The sequence below is a fragment of the Podarcis bocagei genome (genome assembly GCF_964188305.1).
Source record: "Podarcis bocagei genome assembly, chromosome: 13".
Taxonomy (NCBI): Eukaryota; Metazoa; Chordata; class Lepidosauria; order Squamata; family Lacertidae; genus Podarcis; species Podarcis bocagei.
The window spans coordinates 3,497,385-3,513,021 of NC_138138.1; the positions used below are offsets into that span (position 1 = coordinate 3,497,385).

The window sequence follows — 15,637 nt, forward strand, 5'->3', positions numbered from 1 at the left end:
TTCACCAGATTACAAGTCCACCGCTCTTAACCACTACCACCACACTCTTTGAGTGTTACGCTTCCAATCTGAGTGCCACACTTCTGTTTTGAGTGTTAGGCTGAGGTCTGTCTATTTTTGCTATTTATTTTGCATTTTTGTTTTTGTGGCTTTTTTCTTTGTTTTTGTGACTGTGTGGAACCAAGTGTGGAACCAGCTACTGATTGATTGATTGATTGATTGATTGATTGACTGACTGATTGATTGGCTGCAGTACATTGTTTATTGCTTTCATTTTATGGATCAATGGTCTCGTTAGATAGTAAAATTCATGTTGAATTGCTGTTTTAGGGGCTATTTTTAAAAGTCTGGAATGGATTAAACCGTTCTGCATTACTTTCTATGGGAAAGCGCACCTTGGTTTTGGAACGCTTTGGTTTTGGAACGGACTTCCAGAATGGATTCAGTTTGAGAACCAAGGTAACACTGTATATAGACTATGATGAAAGGAAGTTATGGGTGCTGGATCTTCCCTTTTGATGATCCTCACCAAACATACTCAGTCCATTTCAGTCTCACCATACCCCTAGGTTTCTCACGTTTCCCCATTTAGACCAACTGAATTAAATCCTACTCTTACAAACAATGAGGTTTTTCAAGGTAACAGTCGGTCGGTGTTGCATTTCATAAAAATGTCTTTCAAGTTAATTTGGGGGGGGATGTGACTGCTGAGGAGTTTAATTTATTTCTCATCTGACTAATAGCAAAGTTCTGTTGGCAGCACTGAATCAGTGGCGCATGTCCTCCTGGCATGCACTCTTTACAAAGACCTGAGGAACGAAATTATCACACACACACCTTTTATTGTCCATTCCGGGTCACCCAACCACTGCCACAGTGTCTTTTCTCCTGGCAGATCAAGAGAAGCAGATGACTGCAAAGGTTGAAAGGTTTCTAGCTGAGGCAATCAGAATAAGGTCCACTATTTGATTGCTGATTCAGGACCCTCAACTGTGTTTTATATAATCGACTTTTTATTTTGTTCTGTGTATATTGCACTGTTCTTTTGTTGCTATGGCTGTTGGCTGACGCAAATAAAGTTTCATTCATTCATTCATTCATTCATTCTGAGCAATGCAAAGCACTGCATGCAACAACACAGCGCCAACGGTGGAAGGGCACAGCACAACTTAACCAGAGAGTTGCTGCTCTTCCTCTTTTGCTCCTAATTCATTCAGTTGTTTGTGCAACGTGCACAACTTAAAACAGTGAAACCATCACACATAATCTCTTCCTACACTCATATAGCATGTGCATGGTTATTACAGACCTACACTCCATGGCTGCAGCCATACTGAATCCAGATCTGGAATGTGGATTCTCTGAACCAGGATCCTTGAGGTGGGATGCTGGAAGCAAACATGCCACAGCAAAACTCCGGCTCATGCAAGATCCATTGCATTCCATCCACCTTTATTTGCAGTGGGAGTTTTGCATTACATTTGAACACAGATATAATAAACTAGGATCAAACAATGATTTCGTAGAAAAAACCCAATCATGCAATTTCATTACAAAACTTTCAGACAGTTGCTGCTGTCCTTGTTTTAAATATCAGTCTTCAGCAAGGTGCTCTGCCTCCCTCCTCGCTTATCATGTAATAAGCAGATCCATCACAAATGACGGCAACCATAGATCTGCACTCATTTCATCTTGACCACTACGTTTTGGGGAGAAAACACGTCTGCATTCAAGGAGTCTACTGCATTAATTTTGTTTGCCGAGAATACAGCCTGTATACAGGGTGACTTTGGGCAGGAGAAGCCTATAAATATGCACATAAATACATACATGGAGATTCTGTTTATTCATTCATTTATTTTGGACCGCAGCTATTCAGAAGATCAAACTAGGGTCCTTTGCTGCTATCCTTAGAAATGTTTTCAAATATACCGTATTTTTCGCCCCATAAGACGCACCGGCCCATAAGACGCACCTAGATTTTTTGGGGGGAAATAAAGGGAAAAAATTTTATTTCCCCCCCAGGTGCGCTGCGCTACACCAGGAGCTTGGGGCGTGCGGAGCTCAGCGCGCCCCAAGCTTCTGCGTGCCGGCAAGGTCTCCGCTAGCGTGGGAGAGCCGGGCGCCTCTCCCAGGGCTAGCGGACCCCTGCGCTAATCCAGAAGCTTGGGGCAGGCTGAGGTCAGCGCGCCCCAAGCTTCTGCGTGCGCGCAAGCAGTCCGCTAGTCTTGGGAGAGCCGCGGGGCTCTCCCAGGGCTAGCGGATCGCTGCGCTACACCAGGAGCTTGGGGCGTGCTGAGCTCAGCGCGCCCCAAGCTTCTAGGTGCGCGCAAGCAGTCCGCTGCCGCCCCAAGCCTCGCGCACCCGGTGGGACCTCCTGCCGGGTGCGCGAGGCTTGCAGACACTCGCCCGAAGCAGGGGGAGCCCTCCCGAGGGCTCCCCGTGCTTCGGGCGACAGGCTGCCGCCCCAAGCCTCGTGCACCCGGTGGGACCTCCTGCCGGGTGCGCGAGGCTTGCAGACACTCGCCCGAAGCAGGGGGAGCCCTCCCGAGGGCTCCCCGTGCTTCGGGCGACAGGCTGCCGCCCCAAGCCTCGCGCACCCGGTGGGACCTCCTGCCGGGTGCGCGAGGCTTGCAGACACTCCCCGCACGCGCTCTTCCGGCTGGGGAGGTGACGCGCGGCTATAGAGGCTCCTGCCATAGCCGCGCGTCACCTCTCCAGCCGGGAGAGGGTCGCGGGGGCTGCTTTAGCCCCGTGCGCGTGCTCTCCCGGCTGGAGAGGTGACACGGGGCTGTAGAGGTTCCTGCCATAGCCGCGTGTCACCTCTCCAGTCGGGAGAGGGTCGCGGGGCTATGGCGTCTTCGCTCCATAGGACGCACACACATTTCCCCTTCATTTTTGAAGGGGGAAAAGTGCGTCCTATAGAGCGAAAAATACGGTAAATAACACAGGACTGTCACCTGGGGGGAAAACATTCTCATGAAAACTCATGAAGCAATTTGTATTTGTTTGTTTGTTTGTTTGGCTGTGGTACTTTAGAGAAGCCAGCTGACTTTTCTTCTGTTGACCCTAGAAGCTCCTCACTAACCTTGGTGGAGAGAGAGTCAATTCTGTAAGAAGAAATACTGACTTCCCATCTAGAAGATCATTCTCCATCTAAAGTGCTCATATCCTTCTCTGTTCTGAGAGCGAAAATGTCTAACTCTCCCCACAATTATGGAGGAGAGAATTGACACTGTTCACCTCTAATAAGGTTCAAGGAAACCCTTTATGTTCTCAATTTGTATTTTTATGTTGTTCATCATCCTCATCACCCAACACTGTAGGAATACTCTAGAGATCTGAATAATGCCTATCTGACAGTGTTTATGCTACACAACTCAGTAGCCTCACGCCTTGACCTGGACCCCCTGGAATTTTAGGGCTGGAAAACACGGAGGAATGTGTTGCCTTGTTCCTTGTAGAGGCATGCTTCACCCCTGAGTGTCTGGTGCTGTGTCCCCAATTCCCTGAATCCTTTCATCAGGCTGAGGGATGAGTCAGAAGCAATTGCCAGTCTAGAACATAGCGCTCATTTGTATATGCTGCTGAATGCCTGCTCTGTGAAGACACATCCCACTCTGACAGGACCAGTTTCTGAAAAAGAGGGGGAACAGAAATAACTCTTCCCAGTGCTCCCCCCCTAAAAAATGTTTTGGGATACTCTCATTTTGACTCAAGGAAATCACCATTTTATAGTTCAAATCGGGGGAAATAAATACAGTAAATGGCCAAAAGTACAAAGATTCACAAAATATTTAGGGATATGTGTCCCCCTGCGTCTCTCCAGAAAAAAAAGCACTGGCTCTTCCTCTAGGCCTTTTCTCAAGAAGACAAACTTCCCTATAATGTAGAAGCGGCAAGCTTTTCAGCTGGGAGATTGAGATCTGGGACTATTGAGGCCTTTCAAGACTGTGCCTGAGGAAAGTCAATAGAGACCATATCTTGGAGACCATATTTTTCCTTCTTCACTGAACACCATCAACCTCCAACTGATCTCAAACTGTGCACTGAGCTGCAAAAGCTGCCCCCATTCATATCTTGCACCCCCCCCCCATTCAGTTAAAGGGCCTGGGTTGAGAGAGAAGCAAAATAAACTTCTACCTTGCAGAAAAGAGTGGCCCCTCAGAATATGTAAATGGACTTTCCCTGATCTAAGCTCTCTTGGTATTTCGGATAAATCTATCTTTGCCCCATAGGCGTCAGCCGTATTATAATTAGATTGGTTTTAATCCTATATTTTGCCAAAGTGATTTATCTTTCATCTGAAATCTGTGCCAAGGTGAAAGAGGGAGAATGGAATAAATCACAGAACAAATCTTTGAAGGCACACCTTTTCTTTTCCTTGCTATTAAAGAAAAACAATGTAAACGTTGCTATTATTAGGCAACTGCAGTCATGAAAATTGCATCATCCCAAATTATTTGTAACTATGGTAGACTAAGTCCTTAGGCACAGTTGACTATTTCTAACACTTTGCTTCTTTTTGGTCTAGGCATCTGTGTCTGGGCAGGAATTGTTTGTGCTAGAAATTCAGGCAATGGGGACCAAGGTAAGAAAATAAATCCAGACACTAAATGACTTCAGAAAGTATAGGCTAACCACATGGGCTGAAAATGCCTCCAAAGTAACAATAAAAGAACTCAACAACACAAAGTAAAAGGCAGTTTTTTCAGCCCACCTCCACCGGTGCTGGAGTGGGTAGGGTTGGAAATGCTGGTTTTGTGTATGCACACCCACCCACACCCACCCACACCCCTTTGCACATATGTGTGTGTGAGAGAAGGTATGCATGAGTGCTTGACTACATGTAAACGTTTGCACATGCAGTGAGTGTGCATGCTGTGTGTGTGTGTGTGTGTGTGTGTGTGTGTGTGCGCGCGCTGAATGTGCAGTGAATGTGTGTGTGGCCTGTATGTGTAGTGCATGAGCATGGATACACATGTGCATAAGCCATAAGAGAACATTTAAAGGGGAGACAGACATGGCATACCCACCTGAGGACCCACACGAAAAGCCGCTTCCACCTGAGCCTTCAGGATGTTGCATTTAAAGTGGTCAGGTACTGCGGAAGGGGACACGGGAGGAGGATGAAGGCTCTTCTCTGAAGTTTTGCTATCTTCACCCTGTCATCAACACAAGAGGACACACGGCTGAGCAGGAAACATACTGATCTGAGAGAGATGTCTCTTCACTCTACACCCTCTGTTATGTGAAATAAACAGTGCTGTCCTAAACAAATTAGGAGGATACAGGCGACTCTCAACTTATGTAGGGGTTACATTCTAGGGATAGCATGTGAAACCAAAATCGTGTATAGTTAAATCACTTTGGGTTCAATGGTGGGTGGGATTGCCAAAGACTTTTTTCTCAGATGCCTGCCCCCCACTTTTTAAATTGTGAACTGTGTAAAGCTGAATGCGCACAAGTTCAATGGACGTCAGTTGTGAGTTACCTGTGTAGATTTATTAATAACTTCTTTATTAAAAAACCAGTGATCTACTAAAGATGGTATCAATTGAATAAATGAAACAAATATTGAAACTGTTTTTTGTTTAGAAAAAGTTTAAGTTTATGGTGGGCATGGGGAGGAAGGAGAGGAGTGTGTTTGTTCTAGTAATAACAGAAAGGGGGCGACACAGCGGAGGTAACTGGCCAGGCCAGTTAAGGGGAAGAGGATTGAGACTCTCAAGGCGTCCTCCTGCTTCCAGCTCTCTCCATTTCCCGCAGTAACCTGAGAAGTTCTGCCAAGTTGCCCTCAGGTCATGTGGTGAACCAGTGCTGTTGCTAAATACCAAGTCTGCCTGTAATAAAACTGCAATTATTCATGATTTCATCTTGGAAGAGGAAGCCAACCTCGATTGCATCACTAAGATTGAATCAATTCCAGATGTTTCCAAATCAGATCTCAGGTCAGCACCAGCGCAGGACATAGTGGGATTCTGTCTTCTTACCCAACCACCCATCAAATCAGCACCTGGATCCCAACACTTCTACATAGTTTATGGCTCTTGTGGATTACTGTAACATGTTCTACGTGGGGCTGCCTTTGAAAAGTGCTCGGAAACTTCAGCTGCCCCAAGGAGCTGCAGCCAGATTGTTGACTGGGGCTGGTTATAGGGAGCAGACAACTCCCTTGCTACAACAACTCCACTGGCTACTGGTCTGTTTCTGGGCACAATCCAAAGTGCTGGCTACAACCTATAAAGCCCTACACAGCTTAGGTCCTGCCATCCTCCCAGGCAACCTTGAAACTCCCTCCCTAAAGAAGCTAGACTGGCCCCCTCCTTGTTGTCCATCTGCTAGCAGGTGAAAACCACCTTCCAACAGGCTTTTGGGTGCATTCAATGTGGGGGACTGTTAATTTTTTATGATTTCTTTTATATGTTTTAGCTGTTCTCATTTTATCTGTAACCCGCCTTGAGTCCCTGTCAGGGAAAAAGGGAGGTATAAATATATAATAATGGTGGTAATAATAATAGGGATAGGTGGAGAATTCTGTTGGTGTACCCCATAACTTACTGCCCAACAACCTCCCTTTCTGAGCTGACAGAGGTGGTTGAGCTCCATCCCTGTGAGTGATTAGCAATGGAGTATATTAGCACACTTGCTATTACACTTTTCAGTGTGTGCACTGGAGGATGCTGTGCAGAGAGAAATTACACTGAATGCTTAAAAACTGAGCACATACCCTAGTTTCTAATTGGTTTTGCTAGGTCCACCATCTATGTAAGGTAGATCATAATATTTAGTCAGTGGAGAAAATGTCAAGAGGAAGGCCTATCCTTTTAATTAGTCAATTTTTCCATTATCCTGCTCTTGCAAGCAAATTTTCTATCAGACATATTGATCTGCAAGCAGGATACTAACTGCCCGCTAAAATGTCTCAAGAAACTTAATCTGCTGACTTGGGTGAAGCTGAACAGCTGCCACCATCTGTACAATGTTGTAGCCTTAGTGTCCATATGAAAACCAATCTGGTTGCAGAAGGAAAGACCTGGCGAACAACGCAGTTTTTTAGTGATAGACACACCTTTACATGGGTATGGTGTTAGGCTACAATCCAGTACTCCTTTACCTGGGAGTAAACCCATTGAATTCAATGGATTTAATTTCCTAATAGATGCGTATAGGATTGCATTATCAACCAGCTAATAACATGCCTTTTTTCAGTGTTGTGAACTGATAACTTTAAAAATGGCTTGTTAATATGAATGTTCCGGTGAACGTGCACAGATGCAGGCAAAGAACTAGTTTATTCATCATGTACTTTGTTTGAGTCTCGATTGTGTAAACTGCCTCTACTAATATATTTTGTCTGAGTTGACATTGGGCAATATGAAAGTTATAGCTATGATAATTAATCTGTGATGGCTCATGTTGTCACTTGCCCCAGAACTTAATTATGTGCACCTTTACCTCAAGGAAACATTTATCACAGAGGAGGAGCTGTTACTAATCTGAAGATGACTGAAAACTTGTTTATTTTTATAGCACCATCACGTAGCATGGAAATGTACAGTAATGTAAGCAAAAAGAAAGAAAAGAAAACGAAGCTAGATTTCCCCCCAGTAATTTACCATCTACATTTTGTAAGTGAAAGGGAAACCACGGTGGAGAGAGGAGCAGCAAGAGCACCTGACAGCACACAGGGAAGGCAAGGGTAAAAAGAGATATTTGAAGAATATTTCAGTTAGTCCTGAGGGTCAATGTTGCATCCAGCCTTTAGAGAAGACCGGTTACCTTCAAATATCATAAAACATCCCACAGCAGCTCCATGTTCAATTAGGGATAAACCAATTTATGTAACCTCAAAATACTGAAGTAATCTGGGGGGAACAAATGTGCTGGACTCTTGCTTACAGGGACTCATCCAGGAATAAATATAATATTGCATTCACCATCTACAGTTTCCCCAAACCACAGAGAATATTTCACTCTGTTATACTACTTAGCAACATACATCGTTGCTGTATCTTCTTTTTTCGATAATCTGACAAGTATGAGTTTTTCCAGAGTGGCATGATAATTTTTCTGAGTCAGGTACGATTATGTCCCGACTCCTCAAAGATGAATCTGATGACTCCTCTTCTTGGAGATGGTTCTGTCCCTGCTCTTTGGACTCTGTGGCAGTCCCCACGCCATCCCTAACCATTGGCCATGCTGGCTGGGGCTGATGGGAGTTGGAATCTAACAAGATAGTGGGGCACATGTTCCTCTATGTTGCTCAACACAGATTTTCTCCTCAACTGCTCTTTCTAACTATGACTGCACCAATACTCCACTCTGCCTCCGCCCTTGCCTTTGGACCGTCTGTCTGTCCCTATTCCAATGCTCTACCTACCCTCACAGTCCTTTCCTTAAGATAGAATAGCTGGCTCTTCCTTCCTGAATTTTGTCACATTGGTGCTCCTTCCCCCAAAAGGGATCCAAAAGCAATAAGGCCATCACAGCACCGTGTCAAACATGGCACTGTCACCAGATATCAATAGATGAAATCATGTGAGTCAACACCGCCAACCAAATATCGCTTCATGAAGGATGATATCACTGAAGGCAGATGGGGGCAATTTGAATAAATAAGTGATAATTTTCACAAGAGGTGTTGAGAAATGCTGAAGGGGCAATGACTCCTTTTGGCACAGCCAAAACGTTCAAAGCAAGCCACGGGCTGTTTTGTCTAGCTTATTCGCATTATATGTCCCATCAAAGGCTTTGGTCCATGTTTTTCATGGTGAAGGGAGATGCCCTTTGCTGTAGACTCATAGCATTGCTTCAGATTAGTCATGCTTCTACGGCAGGCATAGGCAAACTCCAGCCCTCCAGATGTTTGGGACTACAATTCCCATCATCCCTGACCACTGGTCCCGTTAGCTAGGGATGATGGGAATTGTAGTTCCAAACATCTGGAGGGCTGGAGTCTGCCTATGCCTGTTCGAAGGCTACGAACTCAGTTTATATGGTTCTGACTAAGTCACCTCTTCACACCTTATCTCTCATGATCATTAATGAAAACTATTTGATAGAGACGAACCATCAGAATAATATTACTGTGCGTGTTTTTATTTTGGTTTATCTCATCTTGAAATCTAATTTATTATTATTAATGCAAAATAACCATGAGGTCAATGATTTGGATCCCAGTCATTATTCAGCAGTAGAGTTGCTATAGCCCCGTGGAAACAGGCCTCCACCACCTCTGTGCGTGCAGAGGTGCGTTTTGTCACCTTTATAAAGAGCAACAGGGTAGCAGATCTATTCTCCAAGAGAAATTTGTGTCCAGGAGGCTTGGGCACAGTCCTCACCCAGCATTTGCCACCTGAAGCAGCCAGTCACTCCTCCCTTTCTGTCTAATGGCAGGGCTGGTACTGGATAGTTCAGTGGGTAGAACAGGGGACTCTTCATCTCAGGCTTGTGGGTTTGAGCCTCATGCTGGGCAAAAGATTCCTGCATTGCAGGGGGTTGGGCTAGATGACCCCGGTGGTCCCTTCCAACTCTACTGTTCTATGATTCTATGAAATATATCTGTTTTAGACTGAGTCAAAGTCCCCCTTGACCTATTTTAAAGCCCCACACAGCATGAGTTCTGGATACATTCTAGAATGCCCAGCGCATTTTTCCTAAAAAAAATGTTTAGGGGTACTCACATTTCCCTACTCATATTGAAATACTGCCCCTCAATGAGGCCAAACTCAGATTCACAAAAATGTTTAGGGGTATGCGTACCCCTGCGCCCCCCAGAAAAAGTACCGAGAATGCCTAGTGGAATTAGCCTTCCCCAATACAACATTCTCCCATGTGGACTCCACCAGTTTCAGATCTTGCAGAAAGGCTTTTAGAAAAGGACCAACACTATCTATGTCAAGATAGTCTTCTAAGAAAATTAAGCCTTTGGTGGTAGTACGTGTACTATATAAATTCTTCTCTGTGGATGTTTGGGAACCTCTTAGGATAGGAAAGTGGCATGTCATCTTAAAAATAAAGACATAAACTAAGTCATTGCGGTTAAGAAGAGTTCAGCAACATCCTTGCAATTGGATGCTGTTAGAGCCAGAAAGGGGAAATGCAGGAATGATTAAATGGGGACTGGAGCCTGGACTATGTGGAATCTGGTACCAAGCTCCGCTGGAAGAGGGCTTTCTACACCTCTTCTCAGATTGCCACCAGTAATATTCATACCTGGAGGGGATGAAGAACTAAGGGAAAAGATACTTGTATTCCTGTTTGGGATATTTCTCTTCACCTTGGGGATTAAATATTATCTCTGTGGTGTCAAGAAGAGTAACAGGCTTCTTTAATATCACTTGTGGTGCTTCATTTTCTCAGAGGCTGTCAACACCCCGATGTGAACTGCAGCCCAAGGGAGACAGTGGCATTTAATCAAGAGCCTTAAGATGGCTGTGCTTGACAGAGAGTTCTTCTGAATATTTCTTCATTCCCACAAGATGAGGCCAGCTGTAGCGAGGAGAAATAACTTGAGCAGGACTGCTAGACAGGGTGTGTGTGTGTGTGTGTGTGTGTGTGTGTGTGTGTGGAACCTGTTACAGAAGCCAGCATTGTACTTTATTCTTAAAACATGCATTTAAGTCTATAAGCACATCATCTCATTTCAGGGGGATAGGTTTAAGACTCCAAACAAGGGAGCTGCTATTTGATTTGAATTGAATTATAGAATCAAAAATGGTTTTAAAAGAGCAATTCTTAAAACTGGAAAATGATTAATTATGTGAAATACAAAACAAATATTAACTTCAGTTCCAGAGTGTGGAGGATTACAAATCAGGGATGTGGGTTCACTTTGGAACCCAAGGTGGCAGGATGGCTCTGAATTGGGTTGCCAGACCTTGAAGAGCAAAAAAGAGGACAGCACAAGACAGGGAAAGAGGCACACGGGCATACAGGCTGCTGCCCCTGCGCCCACATGCCTCTTTCCTTGGCTCGGGCTGGCAGTGGCCAGGGCATGGCAGAGCAGCCCCAACCCAATCCGCCTGAGCCCAAGCCATAAATAAATAAATACAAATTTAAAACCCCAAAACCTGGACATTTCCTTTAAGATGTAAAAATCCCCCTGGATGGACATGTTGGCCCCCTAAAAGAAGACATGTCTAGAATTTCCCAGATGTATGGCAACCCTAGCTCTGAAGCATTGCAACCGAGGGAGTAGAGTGCTTCTAAGGTGTTTTTTCCTTACTGGGAAGCATTTCTGTAAGTTTCCCAAGCTCTCCATAAACAGGAAATGCCACACAGAGACTTAGGGACAGACAGAGGAGCAGGGAAGCTAACTGTGTGCCTGACTGACAGCTCCAGCTGCCAATTGGGGAGTGAGGGCTCTCCTTTTACACCTCTATGGTGCCTTCAGGGCCCTCCCAGGGCTGGCTGCCCTTCTCCTAACAGATTCCCACTGGTGCCCATCTAGCTAATCTATACAGATAGGAAATGCCTATCACATTCTTCCAAACATAGAGACCCCATAACAGCTTCCCAAGAGACTTCACCCCTCTTCAATTGTGTTTTTGATAATACTGGGTGTTGCCTCTTATATGCATATAATTACAGCCAATTCCAATTATTATCTCTCTTTATCACAAGCAGCACTATTTTTCTATAAAAAGAGGTGCCGGAGTTGACCACAAACATCTCCCTTACTTTCTTAGAATGGCAATGGCACCCCCCTGAGAGGGGCCAGAGCTGAGCTCTGTCTGAAAAAGAGTCCTGGTCACAAGAGAGATGGGCAGGCTCAGATCTCAAAGGTTCCCATTGAATTCCATAGGATACAGCAAATGCCTTGAAATCTGGAATGCACCTGAGATTAAGCAAATCTGCCAGGGACCAGGGCTGTCTTCACACCACACATTTACTGTAAAATACATTTAACACAGAGAGAGAGACCCAAGAGGAACTGTAGTTTGTTTGTTTTTCAGTGATGCAACCAATAAAGCATAAAATCAAAACAAAATGAACTTAGACTACAGATTGTAAATAAGATGAACTGAATATTAAGTTTGTTAAGGGTGCTGGAAATTGTAGCTCTGAGAGGAGTAAACAATTCCCAGGCTTCTTTGCGGAATACAATGTGTTCTGAATGTGTGGTGCGTATGCAGCTTACGTTCCCTGGGGGGGGGGGAGGGGCTAGCTTCCTATTTGGATATTATTGAATAAACCTTTTTGCTTCCTCCCACATAAATTAATGGCTGCAATTTCTTCCCTGGGGTGGGGAATATAGTGCTAAACTTGGGAGTGACATTTCAGTGAGGGATAAAGGTGCCCAGGGTTCTATGCAGTGCGCACATGCGCACAAGGAAGCTTCACAGATCCATCCCCTGGTCTCTACCTCTAGTCCATCCTTTGACACCCTGTGCATTCAAATCACTGTCATTTTGCTAAGCAAAGAGTTCCCAGGCATAGCTTCCTGAAATGTACCTTGTTCGTGCTGATGTGCAGAGCTGACCAAGGCCCTACTACTTTCGCAGTCTCCACCTCCATCTTCTTTAAACGGGGAGAAGCATCCTCATAATGCCGGGATACTCCTGGATGCCCAAAATGAGGAAAGAAAACAGCCTGAAAGCAAAGTACAAAAATCCTGCAAGGAAAACCTCTATACAGATTTCCATGTCTTCTTTTGGTAGATGGTTTCTAAAGTTCAGCTCTTGTTCCCTTTCAGAGCTGCATCAGTTGCCAAGCTAGCCAGGGGCGTTATTGCTGTTCCTGGGACTGGTGAATATAACCAGAGGATTCATCTCCTGGTCCTGGGGTCTGTGGCAGTCAGTGGTACTAGGACCCAGACAATGGTACTGTATCTAGGATCGCCCTCTTTCTGGGCAAATCTACATTACAGAGTTGAATAAGTTTTACTGTTTAATTCTTAAAGCACACTGGGCTAGTTCAGGTGTTTTGTACTAAACAATCCCCACCCTGCCCAGCACCACTTTGGAGCAATGGGCGAAAGAGAAAGGCCCCTCACTTCCTGGGGTTCTGCTACTGCAGAGGTTTCCAGAAAGATCTCATGGAACTTGCGCAAGATCTCACCACTGCTACCACACAAACCCAGCAACAGGGATGGGTGGGACACACCACCCCACGGGATTCTGCCACCCAAGGCAGTTGCTTAACTCTGCCTCATGGCAGGCTGCCCTTAAAGTAAGCCTCTTGCGAGATATGACGCAATCCAAGGGTAGGCAAACTAGGTAAGGCCTGTGGGCCGGATGCGGCCCAATCGCCTTCTCAATCCGGCCTGCGGACGCTCCGGGAATCAGCCTGTCTCTACATGAGTAGAATGTGTGCTTTTATTTAAAATGCATCTCTGGGTTATTTGTGGGGCATAGGAATTCTTTCATTTTCCCCCCCCAAAATAAAGTCCGGCCCACCACATGGTCTGAGGGACGGTGGACCGCCCACGGCTGAAAAAGGTTGCCACCCCTGACGTAATCCCTATAAACAGCACCATGGAAGTTTCAGTTTGTCCCCCATTCTCCCCTCCCCCCTGTTGTTAATTCGACACCCAGGTCCAATGCTAGGCAACGAATGCTTCCTCCCTGAAACACTTTTGTGCAGTCACATTGAAATTGCAACCATTCCGACTTCTTTAATTTTTAGAAAACTTGTATTAACACACAATTTAATTTACAATAGATGAAAAATAAAATGCAGAGAACTCATGAACCCTACAAAAACTCTATCCATATAGTAAATCCTTTAAAGCAGCCAAATAAGCATCTAAGCATACAAAGAACGACTTCATATCCATATGAAAACATTGCACTTTAAATTTTGCCTTCAAGGATTTAACTGCAATTCAGTAATAGACTGAAAATGAAGAAAACAAAAACAAACCCATTTCCCCCCCCCCCCAACCTCATGGTTTACTCCCATTTTTCAAGTTTTTGTGGAATATCCAGTTTTTCCTTATTTCTAGATAAAAAAAAAATTGAATAAGCCTACTGTAGGCTAAAAGCAATATGCCTATCCAATATAAAAAAATTCATTCCAGTAGCACTTTAGAGACCAACTAAGTTGGTTATTGCTATGAGCTTTCGTGTGTGATGCACACAAAAGTTCATACCAATAACCAACTTAGTTGGTCTCTAAGGTGCTATTGGAAGGAATTTTTTTATTTTGTTTCAACTACGGCAGACCAAGACAGCTACCCACCTGTAACTATGCCTATCCAATGTATTTTGAAAATGACAATGTCCATTAAGAATATATTAAACTGGGGAGGTATTCAGAAAGAGATTGGAAGTAAAGTGCAAATAAAAGAGCAAGTATCACAATGCCTTTAATCTATGTTGAGGTTGCACAAGAACTACTGAAGAGCCAATCTAGTCCAGTCCTCTGTCCTCACGATTTGTGAGCAGAACCCCAAGCATTTGGAACTCTGTGTACGGTTCCAGTCTGTATTGCTACAAAGAATGAGGTACTGGCCTGGGCTATTATGACAGGCTAATGTGATGGGTACTAACGTTTTTACAACAGAACACTGTAAAGCCAGGAACTTGAGCCAGTAAATATGAATCGAGCTCTTGAACCTCCCATTAGCTCACCCCTTTGACTGATTCAGTCAATCAAATCAATCTGGAGTGACAGTTCCCACATTTCAAAAACCTATTTCCGGATCCATTAAGAAGAAAACGTGCACTGAAATTTCTGAGGGGTACCAATGAGTCATTTACGAGTGTTACTTGACTCTGGAGAAGCTTTTATACACTTCTTCATGGGGGATGGGACCAGTGGCGTAGCGTGGGGGCTGGCTGCACTGGGCGCAACATCTGGGGGGGGCGTGCTCGCACTCGCAGCTCTCTGCCCGAGTGCTAAAATCCACGGGTTAGGGGGCGCAAATTACTTGCCTTGCCCCGGGTGCTGACAACCCACGCTACGCCACTGGATGGGGCTACACACTAACAGAAGCAGCCAGATTTTACTGCAACCCACATTTTCATAAGCTCTACTTTCTTTATGGGCAAGGCCCTGTGTAAAGCTTCAGTGAAATCCAAACTAGTTAATGTATAGCTTCCCTCACAGATGTATTTCCAGTGCAGACAAATTTGCTATATAAAAATATACAAAATGGTATAAGCAGTCTGAGTAGAACAAAATGATCTTCTTACGATGTCTCTGACCAAAGGTACAAGCCCCACCAGCTTTTTGTGCTTAATGTCCCTTCCTGCTTGTCTCACTGCAATCTCAGGTTAGAAAGTTCAGACTTCCATTGCCTCCCGTCATAATGCCGAGACGGAGGTAGTTGAACAGACTTACTGTTTGGGCTTTGCCTGCCAGCCACGCTGTCCTTGTTGTCAGGAGGAGCCAGTGCCCCATAGTTGGAGTGGTGGTGGTGGTGGAGGTGGTGGTGGTGGTGGTGGGGTCTTCCAGGCATTTTTGTAGTCAATGGTGCTCCACCATTTTCCTCGATATTAAATGGGTGAAGCTCTGCGCTGTTCAAAGCATAGCTGTGAAACACAAGTGTGGGTCCAATGAGAGAATTAAAAAGGGATAACTATATTTGAGATGAAAAAACCAGTCTGCATATGTACTGCATTCATATCCTGCACTTTCTCTGAGTTCACTTTGTCCAGAACAGCACACTGAGCGCTTAAATTAGTGA

At 44.8% G+C, this 15,637-nt stretch overlaps 1 protein-coding gene across 4 annotated transcripts in view; it reads right to left on the bottom strand.

Moving 5' to 3' along the window:
• EPB41L4B (erythrocyte membrane protein band 4.1 like 4B) overlaps window positions 1-15,637 on the bottom strand; it is a 146,423-nt gene that overhangs the window by 43,163 nt on the left and 87,623 nt on the right. For all 4 annotated transcript variants that reach the window (XM_081168514.1, XM_081168511.1, XM_081168510.1 and 1 more), the window contains exons 16-18: window positions 15,292-15,482; window positions 12,460-12,566; window positions 5,037-5,165 (exon numbers count right to left, since the gene is read on the bottom strand). In XM_081168514.1, coding sequence (XP_081024640.1) covers window positions 5,037-5,165; window positions 12,460-12,566; window positions 15,292-15,482 — 427 coding nt within the window. The remainder of the gene's footprint in view (window positions 1-5,036; window positions 5,166-12,459; window positions 12,567-15,291; window positions 15,483-15,637) is intronic.